The 16,535-nt window shown below is 41.2% G+C and overlaps 1 protein-coding gene across 1 annotated transcript in view; it reads right to left on the bottom strand.

Annotated features, from left to right (window-relative positions):
• The window catches only part of LOC132136867 (E3 ubiquitin-protein ligase rnf213-alpha-like), an 87,081-nt gene that overhangs the window by 62,929 nt on the left and 7,617 nt on the right, over positions 1 to 16,535 (bottom strand). Inside the window, exons 11-23 of the mRNA XM_059547407.1 lie at positions 12,682 to 12,826; positions 12,422 to 12,574; positions 11,755 to 11,853; positions 11,137 to 11,259; positions 9,137 to 9,329; positions 8,844 to 9,011; positions 8,612 to 8,764; positions 7,917 to 8,518; positions 7,677 to 7,824; positions 7,365 to 7,582; positions 7,156 to 7,290; positions 6,608 to 6,772; positions 5,107 to 6,379 (exon numbers count right to left, since the gene is read on the bottom strand). Coding sequence (XP_059403390.1) covers positions 5,107 to 6,379; positions 6,608 to 6,772; positions 7,156 to 7,290; positions 7,365 to 7,582; positions 7,677 to 7,824; positions 7,917 to 8,518; positions 8,612 to 8,764; positions 8,844 to 9,011; positions 9,137 to 9,329; positions 11,137 to 11,259; positions 11,755 to 11,853; positions 12,422 to 12,574; positions 12,682 to 12,826 — 3,575 coding nt within the window. The remainder of the gene's footprint in view (positions 1 to 5,106; positions 6,380 to 6,607; positions 6,773 to 7,155; positions 7,291 to 7,364; positions 7,583 to 7,676; positions 7,825 to 7,916; positions 8,519 to 8,611; positions 8,765 to 8,843; positions 9,012 to 9,136; positions 9,330 to 11,136; positions 11,260 to 11,754; positions 11,854 to 12,421; positions 12,575 to 12,681; positions 12,827 to 16,535) is intronic.

Here is a 16,535-nt window from a genome sequence, read left to right as displayed (position 1 = left end):
GTTACGTATGTAACCATGGTTCCCCGAAGGGAACGAGAAGCCGCGTCCAAAAATGCTATGGGAATGCCCGTCAGCGTGACCAGCTCTGAATAATATGTGAAATCAGTTTCATGAATGGGCGTGACGTCATAGGCAGGTGACGTACCGACCAAGAAGCTATAAAAGCATGTGAGGTGGAATGAGCATCAACTTCTAGGAATAAAGCGAACTCTGGCAGGGATGCCGGAAGTATGGCTTTGAGAAGCAGCATCTCATTCCCTTATGGGAACCATGGTTACATATGTCACCTGGGATGTTGCCCTTCAGGAACTCGAGCTGCGTCCAAAAACGCTATGGGAATGAGAATGCCCACGCCGTCAGACTTGCAAGTCCCTGCCTAGTGTGTATACAAGAAGCAGAGCTAAGGCAAGCTGCCCAGCTGCATTGCAGATGTCCTCTATAGACACACCTGACAAGAAGGCCTTGGAAGCTTCCATACTTCGGTTCGAGTGAGCCTTGACTCCCAATGGTGAGGGAAGATCAGAGGACTCAAGATTTTAAGATAGCATCCTGATCAACCACTTAGCATAAGGTTCTTCTGGCCAGAGGCCTTAGCCTCAGTGCATCGCAGAGGAAACACATAACCAGAGGGTGTCTGCCCACTGAATGGCCACCAAGAGGGGCGCGGTAGGCTGTAATAGCCGCCACGTAGACCCTCAGGCTGGAGAGGGTAAACCCTGCAGAGAGAAGGGCCTGCAGGAGCTCCAGAACTCTCCCAACTGGGCAAATAACTGGGTCTAGCTGGCAGTCTTCGCACCAGGTGGTGAAAAGTTTCCCCCTCAAGGCATACAGTTTCCTCATGGAGGGAGTTCTGGACTGGAGGGCGATCTCAGCAACCTCGGTTGAGATACCAGAAGCTACGAGATGTGCCCCCTCAGTGGCCACTCCCATAACTTTCATAGCTCCGGGCGGGGATGGAATATCGTGTCCTCCGCCTGTGAGAGGAGACCCCTCCTGATGGTAATCTCCCATTGAGCACCGTCGAGGAGAGAAATCAGATCCGAGAAATGTACTCTGCCTGCCCAGAATGGGCCTACTAATAGAAGATAGACCCCGTCCCGGCATACTCTCAGCAGAACTCCTGGGAGCAGAGCGATCGGGGGAAAGTACAGACGAAGCCTCGGCCAAGTCTGCACCATGGCATCAAGCCCCAGTGGAGCCGGATGAGTCAAAGAAAACCAAAGGGGACAGTGCAATGTCATCTGAGTGGCAAACAGATCCACCTGACTAAATATTCTCCATATCTGCTTCACCACCTCAGGGTGAAGCTTCCATTCCCCGGGCCTCAGCCCCTGCCTCAACAGGATGTCTGCTCCCATATTCAGATGTCCAGGAATATGAACTGCTCTCAGCAAAAGGAGTTTGCCCTGGGACCACACAAAGATCTGGTACGTTAGTTTGTACAAACTGCTTGAGCACAGACCCCTTGGTGGTTGATATAAGAGACCACTGCTGTGTTGTCGGTGCGCACCAACACATTTTGACCTCTTAGGTCTGGGAGAAAGTAAAGTAGTGCTCAAAGCATGGCCAGCATCTTCAGCCAGTTAAAATGCTCTGTCAGACAGCGGCCACTCCACAGACCGTGGGCAGGGTGGCCATTTATGACCACACCCCAGCCGGTGAGGGACGCAATCCGTCACTAGCATTATGTGGCGACAAGGAGCTCCAGGCACCGGGCCCTGAGACAAGAACCAAGATCTCATCCACATGTCTAAGGCACGTAGGACTTCCGCGTGACCTTGAGCATGCGAAGCTGGTTTCCCCTCAGGAAGAACCCCTTGGTCTTGAGCCACCACTGTAGGGGTCTCATGTACAGCAAAGAGGTATCACGTTGGATGCAGCTGCCATCAGACCCAGCAGTCTAGAACTGTTTGAAAGTGAGTGACCGGCCTTCTCTCGTGACTGCGGTGAGGATCGACTCGATCCCAACAGGAGACATCTGTGCCTGCATCGTGGTCGAATCCCACACCATGCCCAGATAAGTGTTTCTCTGTACTGGAGAAAGCACGCCTTTCTTGGCATTAAGTCTTTATCCCAGGTCTTTCGTGTGAGTGAGAACGACATCTCAATGCAGAACTGCCGTCCAGTCTGATTGAGCTAATATCAACCAATCATCGCACCATGTTCTTAACCCTCTGGAGACGATTAACGCCTATACGCGTTATGAGACATTTTCTCCTGATAAGCCCGAAAAGAACTTAAATTACACTTTCAGTTTTGATCGTAAAGATAAGAGCAATACATCAATCGAACCTGTAAAGGGTCTACTTTTTTTGTATACAGACATAATAACAAGAAAATTTTGTGCCTTTATAATATAAAGATAACAAACAAGGTGTGCTGTCTGCAGCCTTTGTCTGAGGTGATCTTAATTTACAAACGTGTCATTAAAATGAACTGTAACTCAGTGAATACTCAACATAGAGACATGAAAGATATATCAATAAAAAGCCTGACATTTCTACTTTTAAACTAAACAAGTGCTGCCAAAAACAAATATTCTGTGATAAAGTAATCAATATGAAAATAACGCAATGTCCTTTTTTCACGTCTCCCTTCATTATTTTCTAATGTGACCACACCCCCACACTGAACGCTCTATTCAGATTCTAATGTTTCACTGAAGCGTGCGGCTTGAATACGCCCAAACAGACATAATTCACCCCAAAAAGATGTGATGTGGATTACCTCAGGATTTGAGATTTGGATTTCCTCAGAAAAAAAAGAATGAAGGCTTTATTCAGCAGAGACCATAAACATGAGTAAGTCTCTTTTTTATATATATATATATATATTTATTTATTTATTTGTACTAGTTTTCACATAACCTGTAAACATTTTACTAGTTAGACTTTTTCCAAACTATAATTCCTGACTAAATGCATAAATGTAGCAAGTGAAACATTATGAAGATTCAATAACAATATACACTACCATTCAAAAGCTTGATCACATAACAAATAAATGTAACTGTAACAAATGTGGCAAACAATGCTGTTCTTTCAAATTATCCCACCCCCCCAAAAAACATGAACAAATATTCTCAGCTCTTTTCCACATTATAAAAAAAAAAAGATAATAATGATAATAATCAGAAGGATTCTGTGACTGGTAATGATGCAAAAAAATCAGCTTTGAAAGTCAGCTTTGATTGTTCCTAATAAACTGTTTAACTGCACTCGCAAGTGGATATTTAATTATATTGTGGGATAATTAAATATATTCTCCTCATTAATACTGCTCATTATAATATTAGTAGGGTGACCATATGAGCCATTTTCCCAGGACGTGTCCTTGCCAGGATTTTTATATTGCCTAAAATATCCAGATTTTGGCTGTTTGTGCTGTGCAGATCGATCAATGTATGACATTTATAAGAGCTATAGAGAGCAGAGCAGACATCTCCTTATGCATTCAAATCACTCTCTTGGTACTTTGGTGTCATACAATGATCGGTGTGCAGTGACGCTTCAAGTTGAATGAACAAACAAACACATAACATGTACATGTATTTGCATTGCTTTGATCATTCTCTGTAGATCTTACCTTCTCACACGCCACAATTGGTTGATTATGTAACACCTGCATGTTATTGGTCAAACTACTTTGGTTGTTTTAGGCAAAATAGAAATCCTGGCAAGGAAGCGTCCTGGGAAAATGGCTCATATGGTCACCCTAAATATTAGGTCATATTATTGCTTGTGTAACTGATGCTTGTCCAACTGATGTTTGTGCAACTGATGTTTGTGCAACTGTGAGCTCATCAATGGCCTCCGTGTCAATCTCCTCGGAGAAAGACAGGCGGAGCGCGAAAGCGAAACCCACGAGCACAGCCACCACTCCGCCTCTGCAAAAAGTGGGACCGGCACCGAAAGAAATGCTAGTGAAGGCTCCCTCCTCAAAGAGAGCCTTCTGAGAGTGAAAAAAACTGTAAAAAACGGTCGTATTGTGGGCTGTAAACTCCCTCGAGAGCTGATTCTGCGAGCTTCTCTCTCAAGCAGACAACACCCTTCGTGTGTCCCTACCCCAATATATTATCACGAGCAGGGAAAACACACAGCCTGAACGCTGCCTGCTTTAGCCCAAAACCTCTCTTGACTGAGGTTTGATATAATGGAGCTTATCAGTGGACAAACAACACTAAATAAGACTCACAAAACAAATAGCGACTGACACACACACAGAGCTTTGCTGAATGACAAAAAGCTGATGCTCGTTCCACCCATAGACAGTAAAAGAAAGGGACACAGCGACCCCATTGGATTCAACGGAGACAAGTGAAGTCAATTAGAAGCACGCACTTCCTGGGGGGCGGGCGTACTGCGCAGACTCAAACTGAGCTTGATGACGTAGATGTCACTTGAGCAACCTGTAAGTCTTCTAATCGCTGTGCCAAGAGAAATCTGAATCACCCACCGAATCTTGCAGAGAAGGCGAGCGTGAACAGGAGCACATTTTGGTAAGTATTCTGATTAATTATCTCCCTTGACTTTATCCCTCCACGTCCCCCCGATAGCCTCATAGACAGTAAAAGATTACCTGCGAGCTTCTCCTCCTGTCCATACGGTAATTTCTCTACTGTGCAACAGAGAGTCGCAGTTTATGACGCAATCGTTAGTCTATTTTTACAAAAACTGCTTCTACGGGACCATAGCGTAAGATCCAAGGTAATTGAGCCTTTTATACATTTTCGTGTTTCTTTAGAAATAACGAATGGACAAATGGAGTCTTTAAATGCCTCAGATGTAAAGTTATTCACTGTCAAAGTGACGCCAAAATGAATGGGAGTCAATGGGATGCTAACAGCAGGTGGGGGTCCGCTAGCCAATGGCGGCGCACAGGGGTGTTTCAATAAAATATGAAACCCTGCCCCCCTGGATCCACCCCTCATGCTTTTATAGCTTCCTGGTCGCTATTTCACCCACTGATTTCACATATTATTCAGAGCTGTTCATGCTGAAGGGTGTTCCCATAGCGTTTGCGGATGCAGCTCGAGTTCCTGAAGGGGATAACATTTTTTATTTATTTCTTTTTATTTTATTTGGTCAACTAGAGATTTATACTCACCTACTCCTGACCTTTCAGAGATTACAACTCCCACAAACTGTCTGTTTTTGAACACAGCAGCAGCACTGGATATGTAAGCTGGGACTGTAAAATGCCTAACAAGATATTGCTGAATACTGACTACAGGTTCCTGGGGAACCAAGTGCAATCTAAATTGACTAAAAGCAGAGGGAAGGTATGCATGTTCTCTGTTTGAGCTGCAGACCAACACCAGTCTGTAATCATCTCTGCTCTGTGCTTCTTGCTGCTGAAAAAACTGCTCCACTTTGTAGCTGACTTCATAGGCAAGTTGGTCCACATACAGCATTGTGTATATCTTTTTTCCCTTGTAGCCAGCAGAGAGACAACGCCTGAGGAAAAGCTCCACTTCTTCATATGGAGTGGAAGCACTACAGAGGAGTACTTCATCATAGGTTGGTAGAGGCTCATTTTTGCTGCTAATGTAAATTGAAATGCATGTTATTAGAATTTCTTCAGAAGGGCAGATGATCAGATTTGGTCTTCCAGTAGCCATTCCATAAGGGAGTTCTCTCTGAATATTACTTGTTTTCTCATCCTGTTTGGAATCACTCTCATATTCACTGGTACTATTGGCTAGTATTTCAAGAAGATATCCAAGGCTTCTGACATCAAGGAAGTCTGGCAGGAAGTTGTTCATGTCTCGCATGTAAGCATTCCAAATCACACATAGTTTTTCTGACCCATCAGCTTTTCTCAACAGACCTGGCAAGTTGTCAATCGATGGACAGGGCTCCTCAGTACTTAAATCACATTCAGTCATGCTGGGAACTTCTGCAAATGTTTGAAATTCTAAGTCATCATTTTGCTTAAGATCCTTCATAACAACATCATACTGAAGCCTGTGCCAAGCTTGTGTCACATCCAAAAAGGAACAATTAGGTTTGATGAAGGAGAGCATCATAAGAACTTGATCATTCATTTCAGTCACATTTTTCTTGGTGAGCTGGCTGCACAGGTAGACCACCTGTTCTGAAGTGAAATAGTTCAAGTAATAATGCTCAGATCTCTGCTTGGCCATAAAAGCCTTCCAGAAGCATAAACAGCTCTCCATTTTCCGACAGACTTCTGGCAACTGTTCTGTGACATCACCTTCCATCATGACACTAACATCACTTCCTAAATCGCGGTCCATAATGATGCATGCTTCTTTACTATTACAGTTGACCTTTGCCCTCCAGTGTCTGAATAACGGATTTCCAGCAACAAACAAATCAATAAATGCACAGGAAAACCTCTGTACACTGGCAAAGACCTGGAAACAGGAGAGAAGTTCAGGGATAATTACAACAACCATGGTGAAACACAGCAGAATAAAACATTTACATTTATGCATTTAGCAGAGTCTTTTATCCAAAGTAACTTACAATGCATTCAGGCTATACATATTTTTATCAGTATGTGTGTTCCCTGGGAATTGAACCCAAAACCTTTTGCACTGCTAATGCAGGAACACACAAAAAGCTACAAGTTGTAAAGTCACCTCTGCAAATCGTTTGACTTCACGCTGACCCTGATCTCCTTTGCCCGACATTAGCATCAATTTATTCTGAAGGTCCCTGAGGTCTTCAAAAGAATAAATGCGTGTCTCGTGGCCCTCATCATGCTCTTCTATAATATGTAACTTCAGAATATCTTCCAAGCAAAACTGAAAAAAGCAATATTCAAGGATTATTTCCAAAGTTTTATATGCATCAAATATACTATTCAACAGAGGAGAGAGAACTAAAAATGCACATTTTTTCTTTGTTATTTAAAGAGCGTGTTAGTATAGGCAGTTCACATGGCAAATATTTAAAATTAAAGGATTGCAATGCATAATAATTTTCTGTAGGCTAATTATATATATATATATATATATATATATATATATATATATATATATATATATATATATATATATATATGCCTACATGTCATAATGGATAATCATCGCATGTATCACCGCTGCATACTTTGCCCAGAAACACATATATTATGTAAACACAAACTTTGTGCTCCATCAGTGTAGGTAATGAAGCAATGACAAACCTTTTGATGTTGTGCACTAATAACATAGACGCCGTGGATGTTGATAGCTGATGCCAGAGACAGAGATGAGGTTTCCACTGACCCATGACTGTCCTTGACAGTCTTTAACCATTCTAAGTGTCTTGCAGAGTCATGCTGAAATCAGAGAAAATGCTGATGACAAATCCTGCTTTCTTTTTCTGGTTTTTAAAGCTAGCAGATGCTCTCACCAGTTTCTTTGGGAGGTTGGGGTCATTGCCAAGTGCCTTCCACAGTTTCTTCATTGTCTCTTTAAAAAGCTGGAAGTCAGCATCTGGCTTTAAATCATAGAGCATTGAGGAGTAGCCAAGAACTGCATCATGAAAACAGGCCACACGATCCACTTCCATATCATTCTCTCCGGCAGAGATGGAAGCCAAATCCACAAAGACTTTCAACTCATTGATGTCTGAAGTGATAAAGAGGAATGACATTTGCTTACAAAAGAGCATACAAATTAAGAAATCAAATTCAATAACTAGTTCAAACACACATTTATTTACCTCTAAGAACGTTTTTTACCCACATAACAAAATTCTTTCTGAGACCGAGCTCCTGAAGGCACAGTCTACGGGGTTCTGTTATATCCACAAGCACCATTTTTGCCTGCACCAACTCATCATCAATACTGTTAAGATGCTCCTTGTGTCTCTGAAAGAAAGCCAGCCTTCTGGGTTTATCATATTCCTTATTTATCTAAAAAAACAAAACTGTACGTGTGATGGCAAAATATGATGACTTACAGTATTAAGTAACTTCTCCAGGACTTGAAAGTCTCCCTGTAAGCCGAGTGTCTGTTTGACCTTCTTGACCACTTTAGCTGACTCTACAGCCAGATGAAGCTCATGGTACGCCTCAATCTGATGGATTCTTGTCTGGACCCAACCTCGGTCATCACTGCTATCCAGTCTGCATATGATTGCAACTTCTGCTGCAAGATCTTCATATTTTCCCTTGTAGGCTCTGAATGTCACATCAATATTTTCAAAAGTGATGCTGCCATCTTTAAACGCTGTGTATATGTTTCTATAGGCATTGTAGCATGGTGTAAATATGTGACTGTGAAGCACTTTGGGTGAGATAACCAAATCACCATCTGAAGGAACTGCTCCATTATCTTTAGAAAACTTTTTTGCCTCATTGACCCAACACTTTCTGAAGATGCAGCTGTCTTTGAATTTGTATAGGACCTCTGCCATAGATCTAACATCATCTTCAAGCTCAAAGTAACTGACTACTCTTATTTCAGAGGAAATCCGATTTAATAAATGAACATCCACAAACTGGTCCAGGTCCATCTCATCAATGTCATTACGCCGTTTGTCTTCCAACCCTTCGAAATCAACTGTAAAATAGAAATGAATTATTAAAACGTAATATTAAAATCTCTCTGTAAAAGCAATCTTTTATTGTCAGGTGTTCAAAAGAAAACTTATACCCCTTGCATGTTTCTGTAGATTGCGGCACATTATAATGAGAGCATCCACCAGTGATTTCTCATGATAAATAGCATCCACCTCCTTTTGTCTACAGTCAAGAAGCCTGTTCATGGCATTGATGTCCCCGTATTGTTCATTGTCACAAAAACAATCTGGAAAAAAATATTAAGGTCATGACTCCTCAAATTACAGTATGTAAAAGGGAGAAATCCTATATGTAAAGTATTTTACCTAATTTAAGCAGGTCTAAGAAAGCACTCTTGTTTTGCAGGATGTGGTTGAGTAGCTTTATTTTTATTTTCCCTGATACAAGTTGATTTAAAATGTTTGTGAATGATGAGATTGCCATCTCAAATTTCTCTTTAGCTTCTTCAGAAAGCTGACTGATCAGTTCTTCACCTACAGAGCAAAAAATGTACATATACTTAAACATTATGTATACACTTTGGTTAAGACTGTTTCTGTCTCAGAGTGATGAGATTTATCATAGGATTGCTTTGCACTATGCAGAGGGAATATAATACCATGAAGCTGAAAGACATTCTTAGCTGCTGTCCAGCCCAGTAGATGTTTGAGAACAACTTCTTCATCCTGCAGATAGGTTCCTTCGCTGTCTCTTGGCCAGGACTTCAGGATGATCGTAGACACAAGTGTGTCGATTTTCCAGTTAAGGTGGAAATGATTCAGTCTCTCAAAAAGTTTCCCCTCAGATTTAGCCTGTTAAAAGAAAACTTTTGCGTCTTAACATTTACGGATACTGCTCCATATGGAGATTTTATTTCATTAATTTATGCTAACTTTGACAAATTTTTTGACTGTCCATTTTAAAATCTACGTTTCATTTTCATGACTGGTTTTGAGATTTTGTCCACGTTTTCTGCTTCGCTGAAATCATAGCGCTGTATGCGTCCAGAACTGTGTTTGACCGGGTCCTCATTACCACCGGTACTTAAAGAAACCTGGTACCATCACATTTTTCATTTTTTTTGTACCGACTTGGTACCGAAGGACCGGGTCTTTTGACAACACTAATATATGCAGTATATGCAGGTGCGGGGGCAGATGCAGCAGACCACTATCAGCCAGGGCAAAATTTGTTTGATTGCCTCCGTCTGCTTCTGTGCATCTGATAACTGCTGGGCAAAGCTCTTGACTGCATCATCGAAGAGGCCAGTCTGTTGACATGGGGGAATTTAAAAACTGATTTTGCATCCCTTATGTCAGCCAGACACAACCAGACATGGTGCTCCTGGACCACAAGCATGGACATCACATGACCCAGTGAATGTGCAGTGACCTTCATCGCTCATAGCATGAGGTCAGTAGTTATCCACACTTCTCTCCGAACCTCAGGACCATGGCCACCCTCACGCTGGTCCTTCAGTGCCTTGGCCTGATAAACCTGCAACAACGCCATAGTGTGTAAGGCTGAGGCCGCCTCTACACAGGCCGCATAAGCACTGCCAGTCAGACTAGATGAATGCTTACAGGCCCGGAAAGGGAGACACGGTTTGCAACGCACCAGGTGGAAGTGGTGTTTGGACACAATTGCATTGCAGCCGACTGCTCCACCAGGGGATCCCTTTGTACCCCTGGCCACCCCGCCATAGAGAGTGGTGAGGGAGGTGGAGTTACCAGATCCGTTTTGGCCAGTAAATAGTGCCTTCCACAACCCCCTTCAAAGGTGACCCACAAAGCTCTTCACGCATTTCAAAGAAAGACACAAAGTGGGGTGCAGAGAACCAGCATGAGCCACCTCGAGAAAGCAATCAACCAGCCATGAAGGCTCAGTACACGGTGGAGGTCTCCACTAAAGCCCGATCTTCTTTGCGGTCCAGGTAAGCCATCATCTCAGGGTCCGATTTAGGCATTGCCATTTCATCATCCCCAGAGAGCTCAAGCAATCAACACCCGGTCGTTGGGGGGAGCCCCAAAGGATATGACTGGTACACTTTGAGAAGGTCCAGCATGTTTCCCGGACATCTCCACTGGCTGTGGAGCCCAAGTGGAGTGAGGGCCCCTGGGAGGTTGGTTCCTTGGAGAGGAAGTCTTCACTGTCCCTCTGAGACCACCCAGGTGACTGCCCGAAGCAGTCCTTCCCCTTTTTGAAAAAGAACTGGATATATACAGACCACCCGCTGCAGCGCCATAACACCCACACCCAGAGGCTTCCTTGCACAGTATATTCACTCATTCATGAACACCAAAGCTTGTTGTGCCTATTTATAATCACGCTGTGAGGCATGCCAGTCAGGTGCAAATATCACATGCCAATGCTCGTTTAGTTTACTCTCGAAGTAGATTGGTCTCTCTAGCGAGATTCCCAATTCGTTGGTTGTGGACGTTGAAAGTGACCAACTGAAAGGGGAACTATATTCTGTTGGTACAAATAGGAGAAATAATCCTTAAACTGGATTAAGTATTGGACCCTGATCTCAATGTATTAAATGTTCTAATGTACAATATGTGTGTATGATGCTAAATGAGTCATCTTGTCAGAGAGAACAAAGTGAAAGACATTTACCTGGCATACTGCGGTAACAGCCTGGAGAGCACACTTCTTCACACTACCCAGCAATAAAGGCTTGAAGACATTTAATTTCTCAATCTTTGAGCAATAAACCAGTATTTGATCGAGATCATCTTCCTAATAAGAGTAAAAAATATGTATGTATATTTACAAAAAGAAAAACAAACAATGAAAACAGACATTAGTGAGGGTTATCAGTTGTCAAGGTCATTGCAAAATGTTTTACTAGAGTCACATTTACTGCATTTCATCAAGAAGCAAATCTCTGTTGCTTAAGATGTCTCAAGCATTTTAGTGGATTTGAAAGGACCAGAAAGGATGTTTCCAGTCAAAATCCTGTGGTCTGATGCCACTTGTATGAACTTCTTTAAACCACCAAAAATACTTTGATCTGAACTAGAATAAACTAGATAATAGGCATGGGAATTTAACAATTCAGTTTCAGCATTTCAATCAAATAACAATTCCAGGCTCTTTATGAAAAATAATAGATCAGTCTTCGACGGCAGTATTCCAAACACAGAATAGAAGAAAGTAGATACATTGTCAATGGAACTGAACTTCATGAAATGTAATCATAATTGTAACCATACATCATTTTGTGAGGAGTACCTGTTGATATTTTCCCTCAAAGTCCCGTGTAAAAGTCTCTCTCCATTCTTTAGTTAAGTTCTCACTCATGAAATCTATGGTTATAATTTTATTCCACATCTGTAAAGCAGAACAAACAAAATGATTATAATAAACTACATAAATATCAATGAACTTGGTCAATTTATAATACTAATAACAAAACAATAGTAATTTTTTGAACGCTTTTCTGGGTAAACAAAGTGCTTTACATGAAGAGGGGGGGGGCATCTCCTCATCCACCACCAGTGTGCAGCATCCACCTGGATGATGCGCCAGAACGCCCACCACACACCAGCTTACTGGTGGAGAGGAGACAGAGTGATGAAGCCAATCAGCAGATAGTTGGGAGGCCATGATGGTCAAAGGCCAATGGGTGAATTTGGCCAGGATGCCGGGGTTACACCCCTACTCTTTTTCAAAAGACATCCTGGGATTTTTAGTGACCACACAGAGCCAGGACCACTGGGTGTTAGGACCCACACAGATCGCAGTCTCAATAACACCTCTTCCAACAGCAACCTAGTATTCCCAGGAGGTCTCCCATCCAGGTACTGACCAGCTCAACCCTGCTTAGCTTCAGTGAGCAACCAGTCTTGGGCTCCAGGGCGACATGGCTGCTGGCCATGAATGTACTTGTTCTGCTTACCTCAATCTCTCCAGTGAAGTCGGCAACCATTCCAGAAACTTTGTTTAAAAGTCTGCTTTTGAAAGTTCGTCCAATCCATGTTCTGACTGTTTTCTTGGCATCACTGAGTAACTCATGAGTCTTCTCAGAAAAAGTGTCCATGTGTTGTGTTGTCTTAGGATTGAACAAATGAAAGGCATTTTGAGTCATTGTCTACTGAAAATCTAATGGCTTTAATCAGGTATTTAAAACAAAGATAATATGATTTCAGAATGTAATACCTGCACAACTTTTGATACAGAGGCCACAAGGTTCATGCAAGCAACAGGAATATTTGTAAATGCATGACTGACTCTTGTGCAGATCTTCTCTAGAAGTTTGCAAGCTGCTTGAATGCACTGAATGCCATAATCCTCATCCAGACAGCTACAACAATAATGAAAGCCAGTTAACCAGAGCATATTGATATGGCTATTGGATTTTCTTTCTTTTGAATTAGTCCTTTTGATCCTGACCCTTCATTGCACCAAACCCGACATTTTTCAAATAAAGTCACAGTTATTTAAAAAGTGCTTTATACCATACAGTTTGTAAGCATCTTTCAAAGTTTCCAAGCAGTTTCAAAGCACATTAATAAACAAGAAAATAGCACCGTTGTTGTAAAATTCATCAATTATTAAATTAATTCATCTTCAGCTGTAAAGCAGCCCTACAGAAGATAAAAGAATCAGTAGTGTTTTCACTTCCCTTTTTGTCCTCCATTCTGAATTTGAAAACCCATCATATTATCTTGGGTGGAGATTTTTTTATTGATACAATATTCTTTTATCATTAGTTAATTCTCCTGAATATTAATATCAAATATATAATATCAAAATCTTGACAAAATAAGCAGTATTATTTGTTCTCAAATGCCCACTCATGGAAAAGCTGCTGTCTCTCTCAACTGTCTTCCTCAGCAGCTTATTTAAATGAGGAAGCTGAGCTGTTTTGTAAATTATTGTAACCAGTAATTATGCATTTACCTGAAGGCATTGCTAGCTAGCAACCTCTAGGCTGTAGTAACTAATGGTAATAACTCGCGATTGGGCGGGCAAACCACTGCGCTGTAGTTATTAGGTGTGTTCAACTTGAAGCAAGGCTGTGCAGAACAATCAGTGTATGACACGAGAACGATTCGAATGCATGAGGAGCCGTCTTCTCTCCATAGCTCTGTACTTTGATGTCACACACCGATCAATCTGCACAGTGATGCTTCAAGTCGAACACACGTCTTATAGTGTTAGGGGAGGGGCCATGCTCCATTTTGTCATCAAGTCATGATTTTAGCCCTGCCCAAAAAAATCCTGAACACAAAAGTGATGAAAACTTGTTTAACTCCACAATTAAGTACTACATAGTTCAGTCTTTGTAACATATTTCCGCAATGCATTTCTAACATTTATAATGTGTTTAGAAACATATGAACAACTGAATATATGGAAGTGAATTTATAAAGAGAAATAAAAAGGATAAAAAATTGCCTGTTGAATATTATCAGTTGTATTTTTTAAACAGATTGAATATTTCAAAAGTGAAGTCTGGAAGGTTAAATTTTTATTTTATTTCAATGTGTGTGAAATGTTTCGCATTGAAATATTCACAGCTTAATTATACACCAATGTTGAATTTTAGAACCCTAAAAATGCAATCCCTTAAAATATTTCCATAGCAATACAGTAAAAAACCTACACCTGGGTTGTACAAAATGTGATTTGCTTGCATGGAATGTTGAAATCTTTTTGCAATAAACTGAAGCTACATATCTTGAAAATGGAGTTAAAGCTGGTCGGCTTTTAGCACAGCAACTTAAAAGACTAGTTGCCTCCTGTTAATTACACAGGTGTATGATCCCATACCTTAATCACAAATCCTTTAGATTAGGGAACACATATTCACACTAAGAGTTTCCCTCAATAAACTCCTAATCACTGCTTAGTAATGTTTGGGATTAAGGGATCTAAAGAATGCACATGCAGAATAAGGCAAATATATGTACTTTATGTGCTTAAGTACTAATAAACAGCCTATATGCTAGTAATATGCATGATAAAAAAGCAACTAGTTAATAGTGAACGGTGTTGCTGTTCCCTAATCTAAAGAGTTAACAATAATGTTTTTACTTTATATATAAAAATCACCAGAAGATTATTCATTCCAAATATTGATAGCAGTTTTGCTAGTGTTATGCAGAACAACCATCAATTTGTTACTGCAAGTTATTAATACTACATACATAGAAATGGTTCTGTTCCTGCTCACTTATACTTAAATATGACAAGAATCCAGAGGAATTTGGTAGGTGGAGGCAGGTAACCCTGTTGAATACAGGTGTTAAATTGCTACCTAAGGTTCTGGTGTGCCATTTGGATCCTTGATTACTCTACACACAAACATCAAATGATTGGCCATATACAGTACATAACAAATTTAAAACACTACTATCATGTCTTTTGCTTGTTCATTGTGCAGTGAAGTGTACTGGCATTGGTTATAGCACTGTACAATGAATTTTGGGACATAGATGTAGCCTTTTTTCAAAAATACATATAAAGTGTGTATGCACAATTGATGGACTTTACAGTTATTAAACTGAACAGAGTCGAGTTGTATGATGACTTTTGTTCTTTGAAAAGAACCGGAACCATGAGCAAGTTTCGGTTCCGAGAACGGTTCTGGTGTGACATGTGACCAAGCACTGTGAGCAGCCTTGCGCCGGTGTTCTGATGAGTCTGCATTTCCCGTAAAGGATGGCACAAACTGAATAACAGAAAGACCACCCTGCCACTTTAATTACTGAGCACATTGTTTCCAATGACGTGCACTCCACAGACGCGCTGCGTCTTTAACTACCGAACACATGTTTCTCACGACTGTACGCTAACTCATGCTTTTGATAACTGTGAACATCGTTTTGTCTGACTGTACATGTACCGGCAGCGCGCTGCACCTGCCGCCACTAAATTACATTATATTTTTCCCATATTGTCATTAATATACATACTAACTTCAACTTTAGTAGACTGCTATTGTAATGTAAGTATGAGGGTTAGAGTATTTAGTGTACAGGTCATATCAAGAGTGATAAACAGTGATAGAAAATATTTATTTTCATGCATTTTAAATGTTTAAAAATGTGGAAACCACTCATTGCATCACACCATCTCCTGACTGCAATATTATTTGTAAAATAGGGGCTTTATGGAGTGTGTGTATACATGGTTATAAGTAAAACAGTTTATATTTCATTAATTTAGGGAAATGAAATTAACAAGTGTCTCAGCCCTCAAGGGACTATTTGGCCAACCAGATTATTCCTGCTTGAAAAGTTAAATGTTATTGAAAGTGTAAAAAACATCAACTTTGAAACACATGCTGATTGATGGATTAGCATTACTCAACATTACTCAACACCTTCCAGCAACACTGCATTCAATGAAGGTAAAATTCAACTAGAGCCCCAGATACAGATCCCCTGTAAAGACCTTGTCTCAGAGGAGCACCAGGACAAGACCACAGGAAACAGATGATTCTTCTGCACAATCTGACTTTGCTGCAGCCTGGAATTGAACTACTGGTTTCGTCTGGTCAGAGGAGAACTGGCCCCCCAACTGAGCCTGGTTTCTCCCAAGGTTTTTTTCTCCATTCTGTCACCGATGGAGTTTCGGTTCCTTGCCGCTGTCGCCTCTGGCTTGCTTAGTTGGGGACACTTCATCTACAGCGATATCGTTGACTTGATTGCAAATAAATGCACAGACACTATTTAACTGAACAGAGATGACATAACTGAATCCAATGATGAACTGCCTTTAACTATCATTTTTGCATTATTGACACTGTTTTCCTAATGAATGTTGTTCAGTTGCTTTGACGCAATGTATTTTGTTTAAAGCGCTATATAAATAAAGGTGACTTGACTTGACTGCACACACTGGCCCAGCAAACCAATCACAACATACACTGTCCAGGTTAACCAATCACAACACACATTGGGCCAGCTAACCAATCACAGCACCCAACAATGGCCCAGTTAACCAATCACAACACAATCACAACACACACTAACCCAGCTGACCAATCACAACACACACTGGCC

The sequence above is a fragment of the Carassius carassius genome, unplaced genomic scaffold (genome assembly GCF_963082965.1).
Source record: "Carassius carassius unplaced genomic scaffold, fCarCar2.1 SCAFFOLD_56, whole genome shotgun sequence".
Lineage (NCBI taxonomy): Eukaryota > Metazoa > Chordata > Actinopteri > Cypriniformes > Cyprinidae > Carassius > Carassius carassius.
This window is presented reverse-complemented; position numbering and strand designations above follow the sequence as displayed.